The sequence below is a fragment of the Echeneis naucrates genome, chromosome 21 (genome assembly GCF_900963305.1).
Source record: "Echeneis naucrates chromosome 21, fEcheNa1.1, whole genome shotgun sequence".
In the NCBI taxonomy this organism is placed as follows: Eukaryota; Metazoa; Chordata; class Actinopteri; order Carangiformes; family Echeneidae; genus Echeneis; species Echeneis naucrates.
In genome coordinates, this window is record NC_042531.1 from 16,475,186 (window position 1) to 16,485,725 (window position 10,540).

A 10,540-nucleotide genomic window follows, 5' to 3' on the forward strand; every position below is an offset into this window, starting at 1 on the left:
GATTCCTATTTTTTCATAATCCTCAACATCAACAAGAAATAACAGGTATATGTGAGGGCTGTATTGAACATCCACCTCTATAAAATGAGGTATAAAATGAGGTATAAAAGGTATAAAAGATCCTGAATTCAATGGCTTTAACTCACATCAGTGATCTGCACAATGATCCGACTTAGTTTGTTTTGCTGCCGCTGCAGTTGGGGAGGTCACTAATGGTCCAATCCTTGACCAAATGGTTAACTTCACCAAATGGTTTGGAGAGTTGTGAATGTTATGTCTATCTATTTGGTATGCCACCTAATCCTGCCTGATAATACCCTTACTTAACCTTTGACTCCATTGCCTAAGTGTTTGGTGGGAACCAGTAGAGTGCCATGTGACTTCAAGAGGTCAGGAGGCAAGGGAGGTCACATACACACACATACACACGCGCAAGCATAAATGCAAACCACAATGACAGCTGAAACAACAGAATACCATCTCTGCCACACACACGTAGCCTCAGACACAGTATGTAACCACTTAACCATAAGTAGGAAAACAGCTTAGTGTCTTATTGGGCTTCTCTTAATAAAACAGAAAACTCTCTCTGCTGCTTCAGGCGCCGTTCTTAATGACTTGGCTGTGTTCTGTTAAGAGCTTGTTTTTTCACTTCTCTGAGTTAAGACACTTCCAGATGCCACATACTGTACCTGTGCAGTGAGCACACACAGGAGCTTAGAGTAATTTTACTTAGTCAAACAAAGCCAACTGCCAATCACTATGGAAGCCGTACCTCCCTACTTGATGCCTAAAAATGGTTTTAAACTGCCTGCCTGACAAAATCTTTACCACCACTGCTGTTCTTGTTACACAAGGTAGCCATGGCACCTGGGTTTCTGTGTGTGGACCGACGCTAGTGAGCATAGTAATGAAGAACAATAAGTGGTAGAAACTTCATAATTACATTTCAGGATTCCCCCCGAGGATCAAGTGATGTAATTGGATTTTGAAGCACTTTGCAGCATGAATGTGCATATTAATGAGCAATGTCTAATTTTCTTGAAACTCTTCTAATGTTTTTAAGCTCTAACTTGAAGTTCATAATGAAGCTGCGTACACAAAAGCAGCACATTTGTTTACCTTCTGTCCTCATTTGATAGGCAAGATTACATGAAACAAGGTGTATCATTGCTGCCTCACCAATATAAAAAAAATCATATCACATTTCTGTCACAAAATGTTTAAAAATAAAACCTTAAGATTTTGAACAGGATTTTCTGTCCTAAATCAGTTTTATGATGCTATAATTTACCACATTTTGATGTATTAAGTTCAGACAAATTCACTAAGCAGTTCAAAACCAATAAGAAATGGAATTTGGCAAAACCCCAGAATGTGACATAAATAGACATTGTTGTCTTCACCTTCCCTTCCTTGGAAAGAAGAGAAAACATTTTCTCTAGCCTTCATTATTTTTCACTTCAGATTTTATTGCCTCATTGTTTGGACTGTGATGTTGCTGTGATTAAAGCTTCATAATGAAGTATCACATTAGGAAGATGAAACAAAATTAAAGTTAGTTTAACTCCAGGGACATTATATCATGGCAGCTCCATTTCTACTGTGGCTCTCGAAATGACATTACGACAGAAGTTGTGGAACAATTTGAGCTATTCATCTGTTTTATTGCCAGCCTGTCAAAATATCGTGGCTCTCATTGACAAGAATCTGACACAGTGGATACAATTTGAATATATGAAGTACTTTCCAAACCTCAGATCTAGAATTGGTTTTAAATGAATATCAACCCAAGGTGAGAGCTCAACTCTAAGAAGACTCATAAAGAAGATAACTGAATTTAAACTGCTGCACTTTATCTCCTCTTAAACTCATTTTAAATATCACTCTTTACCGCCCCCCCTTCCTTTCTCACCTTCTATAACCCTCGCATCTGAAACTTCTCCTCTGTTCTGATTTTGAGGTTGTGTTCTTGTGTTTGTGCTTTAGTGTTAAGTTTTATTGAGACAATTCATCTGCAATGTGGCTGTCATTGTCTCTCAGGAGTTTTTTAATGTGTTGTGTCACAACGTTGCATCCTGTCCCTCATTCTTTAAAATATTTGTGTCTCTCTGAGACGGGCTGGGATGATATATGGCTGTGTGCGCATGTGTGTGTCTCTGGATGTGTGTGCGTGTGTTTCTCTACGAGTATAACAGCTGTATCCAGCTCTTTTAGAAAGAGTAAGTGAAAGTTTGTGTGTTTATGAGAGAAAGGGGCAGGTGCAGAGGGCATATAACAACTCCTTGTTTCCTCAGAAATCTCTTAAATACCAGAGAATTGGAAAGGATCACATTACTCTCAATTACTGTCAGACCTGCAGAGAAATATTTCTAATTATCCTTCCAGATTTCTAACCCATAAGTGCAGTATCTTCATACCTAACAATATTAAAGGAGTCATCCATAGACATGGATTACATATTTGACTTTCACCTCAAACTTAGTCTGCCATAGTGTTTCTCTTCCTGGAACCTTTTCAGTTCTTTCATTTTGGTTTGATTACTCTGTTATGTTAAACTAGTTGTTGCATGTGCCAGGAATTTGTTCTCATTCATTACTTTTTCTCTGTTTTTATCCCTCTCTCTCTCTCTAACGCACATACACACACACACACACGGACCACCAGCCACTTCATTTGGTCTTAACTCCTCTCCAGCTGTGTGGCAATTTGCCTCCTTCAGTGTATGTGGGCTTTGGGAGGGGGTGGTTAGGAGCTAGCACTGCATTTCAGCTAAGTGTGTTTGCTCTGTGTGTTTAGGGAAAATGTTGAGGTTCACAGTGTGTATATGCCTATGCAACAGTCTCACGTCATGCACTGTATGCTTACCCGTGTGTGTTTGTGTGTGTGTGAATGCGTGTGCCCCAGTAATGGCTTCCATCCTCATTACCCTGTAATCCCCAGCTGCTGTGCAGAGCTCTCTGGGTTCCTGGAGGGAGAATTCCAAACTTGCCAACGGATTTGCAGGAGATTCCCAAAAGATTCCCACTGGATATCTGCTCCAAATGAAATATGTAAACTCTCATAAGAATCTAAGCCTGTGAATAATGATTGTTTTCAGCATTGATAGCATTCGTCAATTAATCAATTAATCTTTTCATCTGCAAACAAAGTGTGAAAAGAAAAAAGCCTGATGTGACTTGTTTTAAGTTGCATGTGTAATTCAACCCAATTAAAGCAAAAAAAAAAAAAAATCAGTTTACAACTGTTTAAAACAGTAGGGCAGCAGCAAACAATGCATTCAAGATTTTTATTTATCTGGGCAATTCATTTTATTTCATTTCTTTAGTCAGCTAATCCTTTCAACCCAGGTAAATTAAAAAGAACAAGTTACATCTACAACCTTCTTAACTGTCCTATAAATTAGACGATTAAAAGTGAGTGATCCCTCCGCCCCCCTTTTATTTCAATTCTAAATTTCATCCAGCAGCTGTTAAGTCCCACTCCTTCTGGAGATCCATGAAATTGTCAGTATTTCCCAGATGTTTTCCAGTTGACTTCCCGTGATCACTGTTAGATGGCCGATGCGCTTTAAAGAAGGGGCATCACTGAAATCTAAGTAGACCACAAGTGACCTGCGAGCATCAGTTCATTAATCATACTTGCCAGTGCAGAACTTGTTTCACTGGTGCCACCAAAGTTACCAAAGCATAGAAAAGTGAAGAGCGAATTGGAGTCTAGTTTCATCATCTTATTGGTACGTCTGATTTCTCATCAGATCTCATATTAATTTCATTTTTATGATTCAGTTTTAATTTTCTGCTTCATTGTTTGTGTTCTCGTCCATTCCACCACCTCCTCATTTTTGGCTTATCTCATCATCATCGCCATCTTTGCTGCTTCATTTCATTTTATCTCTATTTACAGGTTTGTTCCAAACATATAACAGGGCTACATTTAAGAGAAGTGAAGTCTTCTGTCCTAATTTAACAAGTGCTTGAAAGCCTGGAACTCCAATAAATCATTTTGAAGCATTTTTTAACAGACGCTTCTCCTGTTTACAGATGAATTTTTGTCCCTGCTGTTTACTACTCCTTTTCCTATCTCCTTCACTTCTTTCCGGCTCTCTTATCATGGTTTTTAATCAACGTCTCTCCCTCACACTTCCCTGTCACTCTTCCTCCCCACTTAATATCCCTCTCATCTCTCTCCTCCACTCTGCCCGGCCTTCATCACCTGCCCGTCACCTCTCTAGCCATCTTATCTCTGCTTTGGTGACACTATGGTGGCCAGGGGCCAAATACTGAGTGACAGTCTGACTCACTGATATGGACGCAGGTATACCGGCTGAGAGGTGGAGAGCAAGTCATGCAGGCTGGCTGGCAGGGAGACTTGTAGCCATAAAACCTTCTAAAAAGCAGGCAGGCGCACGGACAGACTGGGCAGCTGGCAAGCTGACATGTTGTTGGGAGGCTCTCGAACAGAAGAGGAGCAGACAAAACGGCTGTGGCCGTCAAGAAGGGAGACATTTGAGACATGAATCTGAGACTCATGCTCGGAGGGACTTACAATAAATGTAGCAGAATAAGTTGAAAACCAGATGACAGATGAGTTGACAGAAAAGCAGAAATGTAATGTGCTCACGAAACAGGCACACACACACACAGGGCAGGAGCATACATCCCAAACATGATCGGCATGCAGGTAGTTAGACATTAGTCTACCGCTGACCACCCAAACTGCCACAGACAGGCGTCAGTGGGGAGACCCCCAGCACTCCATGTGTATCTGTGTGTGTATGTGTATGTATTTATACACAAATCAGTCAGTCTGTCTCTGTGGCACATTCCCATTATCTCCAGGCAACAGGCAACAGGTCAGCTCTGTGATTGGTTGAGGGGGTGTGGAGCCCCACCCACTCAACTCTGCATATCAGTGATAAGTATCATAATGACATCTGCATAGACTAATATGGCTCTGCTGGTTTTAACAAAAGTGCTGGCTGCACACCATGTTGAAATGTACTAAGCCAATGAGCAAATATACACAGAATCAAAACTACTAACACATTTTACAAACATTTATTCTCATATGCAAACAAGCATGAATAAACTTGCTTTGAAAATTGAAAGGATTAAGGCTAAAGCAAAATTTCAAAGGACAGAATGGGGAGGAGAGTGACAGCGAGGCAGATGGGTAAATAGACATAGGAAGAGAGACAAATCTACACAAATGAAGAGAGACAGAAAGACAGAGATAAAATGTAATACCTTGTAATGTCAGCTATGTGAATGACACATGTTTGTGTACTTGCTTTCCACTGGGCAGAAGACATCGATATCTATTAACAGGACAGGACTGGATTACCACAGCTGTGTGTGTTTGCATGCATCATGTTAACTGATGCCCAGCCTACTTACTTAACTACCACATGTCACTTATATTCTGTTTGCCATGTGATCTTTGGCAAGGATGGGCTGAGGGCTGTGTGTGTGTATGTGTGTGTGTGGGTCTGTCTGTGCTTCTCCTTCTCTATCTTGCTTCTCTCTAGTGCAAAACAAATACATTTTAGCAGGTTTTCATGAATATTTCAGTCATTTAGTTCATGGACCGAGCAGAAAACAACAAATTCTGTTTTTGTTTTCACAAAGTGTTAGTGGTTAGTTTAATTGTGAGTAATTACCAGCAGACCAAGAGGTTAAACCGGGACCTATCTAGCCGTATCATGCATAAAAAATCATGTATATTTTACTGATTGTCCTCATAATATTATGTTGGACAAAATGGACGATGTTCACATTAAATTGCTTTTTGTCTTTTTTGCAATGCAAAGTGAAAATAGCTTCAGAAACTGGCTTTTTTCTTTTTCTTTTTGCTTTGTGTTTTCATCTGGCATAATTTGTTTTCAAATTATACTCTCCTCTCCAGACGGGGTCCATTGGAGCCAGGTGACTACCCCATGCAGCCCTGGTCTGGTCATTATGCTGGACCTCCCCAGGCCCCACAGGGATACCCTCAAGCCCTTCCCTATCCTAACCCTAATGCTCAGACTGCTCCTTCTTATCCTGGCTACCCTCCCAGTCAACAATACCCACGGCCAGGTGACCCTGGATACTACCCTCATCCAAGGTACTTAAACACAGGGTTGGTGCTCTGTGCTTACACACGATGCTACAGACAGTCGGCCTCTAACATCAGTTCCAATGTACAGCACGGTCAGAAATAACCCCTTAACACCTGAATTTCTATAAATGTATATAAAAAAATGTGTGTTTTTGTTTTGAATGAGATCCTAAATTAAGGGGAGATTGTTAATTTGACTATAGCACATGAAATAGATAGAAATCTGGGTATGTTGTAAATTTGCGATAATAGGCCATAATGTTCAATAGTAATAAAACAGATTTTACCATCTCAGGAGGTGGAGAAAGTTTTATTGATGCTACAAAATAATTTTCTGTGTCCTGACTATGTAACACAGACTATTATAACTATGTCCTAATCTAATTTCAAACAGAGCTCAAACTTTCCATTTAAAACACAAAATGAATTAATCATAACATTGACAGGAAACAAAACAGGTGAGTATTGAATAAGCACAAACCAACTGGGCTGTTTCTGTAATGCAAGCTGTTTGTTGCAAATTAGTGTCAGTCGGCGTTGGGGGGTTAAAACTTGTAAACTGCTCTATGTGTGTCTTTCCTTTTTACACCATTAATTCCCTCTTGTTGTCACTTTCACACACTACTTGACCACACCTTGTTTTCTGCACCCAGCTCCCAGCAGAGAGGGCCCCTGCGACAGGATGTGCCCCCGTCTCCTACCCCTCCACTTCGTGGGCCGCGGTACGACACTATGATGCGTGGAACTGGGGGTGGAGGCTACAGGTAGGGGCATTTTGTGGATGAAGACGATCCCAGGTAAATTCTGAGATCACAAATCACACACTTAAAACTTACATCACATTTAATATCTGAAAGTTGAACTCTTTTAAATTAAACCCTGTGAAACTCTGAAAGTTTAAGCAATTTGGTCTCAGTATGTAAAGTCTGAAGTATGTCTCCGCTTCGCAAGGATGGTTTGGAAAGTTTACAACTGTAGCTTTTAACTAAGATGACAAATGTGTGGACATGTCTGACCGGTACAGGCATCCGGTGGATCCCAGTCCAGACCAGTACAGCTACGCTGGGGAGGGAGGAAGACAGCAACAGCAACACCAAACCAACCCAAGACAGAAGAATGCTATGACTGCAGCTGTGTAAACCAGTTGGGTCCAGAGATGGAAAAAAAGCAACCTCACATTTCATTGTTCATTTCACTGCTTCGGTGAAACAGATATCAAACAACTGAATTGCCATTTTCATCAACAAGGCGTGCTGTTGAAAATTGCATGGCCGTATAAATACAGGTAAAGGAGGTTAATTACAAAAGTTGCTGGAACAAAGAATGATGTATTTTTGTTTAAAGGCATTTAAAATGCTTTGAATATTTCCAACATATACTATTTATTAAGTTGTCCCTCTCAAAAATCAGTCAGATTCAGGTAATTGGATCCATTTCAAATAGCCCACTAAAAGCATAAACATTTCTGCACCCTCTCATGTTGGAACCGCCACTTTCACTACTGTTGCTCCCCCAATAAGACAAAACATTAATACACCAAAAAGTAGCGTTTAATGTTAGCTTAACCTTAAGTCTCATGGCCATTCTGAAAGATAAGTAACACTTGTCAGTGTCAGTGCATCTGTGTGATGAAGCCAAATTTATCTTCATGACTGAAGCACTTCATGTTTAAACAAATGTGATTGTGGGGCTCCGAGTCTCCTCTTGAGGGTGAGTTGAGTCAAAGGAATCCTGTGTTCCCAAAATAATACATTGATGAAATTGATAAATCATCCAAATGAATAATAAAAACTTTCCATGCATTAAGAGTTTGGGGACAAGTACAGTGACTGATATGAAGAGCTCGTCTTTATACCTCAGAGTCTCAAGTCACCAAACAGGGAGAACTCCACTATACCGATCTCTGTGAAAGTACAGATGTGCTCTTGATTCGTGTCTGTTCAACTTATTATTTAGCCGTTGGAGGCATTTTAATAATTAAAGTGCACTACAGAACAGTAGAGCACTGTATAAATTATCTCTGTGTAATAATATGCCTTTAACAATATCATGCTATGACTGCTTTTCATCTATGTCCAAAATGTAAGGATAGGTTTAAATACTCTTCTCATTCAGGACCAGATACATTCTAAGTCCCAAGCCTGCCTGGCCAGTGGTCCTCTGAATGACTCTGATTCTGCATTAGTGTTATCTCGGGATAACGGCCTTTCAAGCCACACTGCAAGAAGCGCTATTTGACTGACGTTTATCTGACTGTTTTATTTCCAGTGAATGTAGGATAAAGTTGCATAGGTTACACTTTCACAGTAATTTCTACTTAATCCAGTGCTGTGAATTATTCCACCATGACTGGAGTTTTTGCTCAAGTTTTGGTTTCATTATACATCCAATTCAGAGATAATCCATTGCTTTAAACAAAACAAGCTGGCAACCACATTATGTTAATATCAGTGTCTAAACTTTGACATTGGGAAAGAACCACCACTAAGAACGAGATGATCGTTTTGCGATTTGCAAGACACAACCCAAAACTTTTTAATGCTGCCTTTTCCACTATGAGGAGTAACTCAGTACTCAGATAGTATTTGCTTCTTGACACCAATTCCTTTGGGAATGAGCGCCTACTATCAAACCACTAAAATGTGCTGTCTTGTACCAGTGTTTGTAATAATCTTGTTTTCTTTTGGAGCTAAATGTGAAGTTGTTTAAGTTGTTACAATGTGAACAGAAACGGTGCAGAAAATCGCCGAGAGAGTGAGGTATAGTTGCAGCGCTTGTTTTTTTCTCTGTATGACAGCCACTTTGTCTCCTTGTCTCCTGCGTCTGACGTGAGCTGCAGTTTGGCTGCACATCACTGTGACCTGGTGGTGTAGGCGTCACTGTGTGTTGGAGTCCACACAAGTCCTGGTGAAATCTGAATTGGGCATCAGAGTGCTATTCTCACTGCTGGACCATGGTGTATATCTATTTAGTCACTTACTTAACCATCAATTAAGTATAACTAAGAGTTGGAGTCAAGCTTTTTCATTCTACAGAGCTTTGCAGTATTCATTTCAATGAGATACAATTTGTAAAATTATATTTCGGGATTTTGCAAATTGCGTGTATTTTTCTAAAACTGAGGAAGAAATACCAATAAGGGCTGAATATTTAGGGTAATTTGACTGGAACCCATGTGACACTGTGTCATTTGTTTGTTAGAGAAACTGGATTTTGATTAGAATGAGGAATGTATGCCAGAAGGTAGAGCAACAGAGTTGACTGTAAAGAAATTAGGCCGAAGGAAGAAGGAAATAGGAGTGAGGAATCCAGAGAGAAGCAAAGAAGGACATAGAAAGGAAAGAGGGATGTTGACAAAGCTGAGTTTGAGAGGAACAAATTAAAGGTAGTTATGGCGGGAGGTGAACTAGCAAAAAAAAAAAAAAGATGCAATGCATGAACTTGCATGCCTTTGTAAGTCACACTGGTGTGGTTCAGCAGAGCAGAGGAAAGAATGAATGCTCATCAGACTTTGGGCAGCAGCTGTTCTGTGGTTTGGGGGTGGGGGAGGTATCTCCTGAATGTAGAAACTTTGTTATTACTTAGAAATATCCAAGAGTATCTAAAGAGTCTTTTTCATGCTATTATCACTTCTTTTCACCAGTGTGAAGGTCATGCTTGCAAACACAGTGATAAGGATCGGACTGGTGGTCAACTCATCTGTCAACATTCAGGAAATCACACCAAAATAATTCCACAGCCACTCAGTGCTCAGTGCTGTTGTTGCTGCTGACGGGGGTGGGGGTGGGGGGGTCAACAGCATGCAGCAATAGAGAGGCGATCATACCTCAAACACAAAAAAACTCAGCAGTTGTTCACACGATAAATGGCATCTAGACTCTAAATGTCTCTATGAATTCAACTGTGTGGTGTTTAAAATAAGACTGAAAGGAAAAACAGTAAAAATAAATAAAACATCATGAAGCAATGTTACAACTAATAGCAGACACTGCTGAGTTAAAATGTGTGCACCTCTTGCCATTATGGCATTACAATGTAGGCTCCCGTCATGTCCAAAAGGTCAGTTTTCATAATTTAACCAATATAGTGTATACCAAATAGAAGCCCATGTGTTTCAATATGACAGAGTGAGCAGGGGGCCCCAGAGAAAAGGATCCACTGTGGATTATTTTGGTGTAATCATTCCAAAACAGTTGCACTGTCTGAGGACAGAATGAAGAGGAAATAAATATGGAGGATGTCTTTTTAACTGTCAGAATGCTGGGTCAGTATACAGTATACTGAGATTTGAACATTACATGAAGGTGTTATTCCTCTAGTATTACTACACAAGCAACATTTATGTTACTCTTCACAAGCATTTATTTTCTGTTTTTCCTTCTGTTTAATGATGGTTGGTGTTTGTTGGGTGCACCACAGGGTGTTTGATTACTGATGC

General features: G+C 40.1%; 1 protein-coding gene across 6 annotated transcripts in view; it reads left to right on the forward strand.

Moving 5' to 3' along the window:
• The window catches only part of LOC115061625 (partitioning defective 3 homolog B-like), a 180,095-nt gene extending 170,528 nt beyond the window's left edge, over nucleotides 1–9,567 (forward strand). For 3 of the 6 annotated variants that reach the window (XM_029530045.1, XM_029530046.1, XM_029530047.1), the window contains exons 25-27: nucleotides 5,908–6,108; nucleotides 6,756–6,866; nucleotides 7,127–9,567. In XM_029530045.1, coding sequence (XP_029385905.1) covers nucleotides 5,908–6,108; nucleotides 6,756–6,866; nucleotides 7,127–7,241 — 427 coding nt within the window. In that variant the 3' untranslated portion in view covers nucleotides 7,242–9,567. Of the gene's footprint in view, nucleotides 1–5,907; nucleotides 6,109–6,755; nucleotides 6,900–7,126 lie in introns of those variants that run through there. The other 3 variants (XM_029530049.1, XM_029530048.1, XM_029530050.1) reach the window with 2 other exon arrangements.
• Nucleotides 9,568–10,540: the final 973 nt, after the last annotated feature.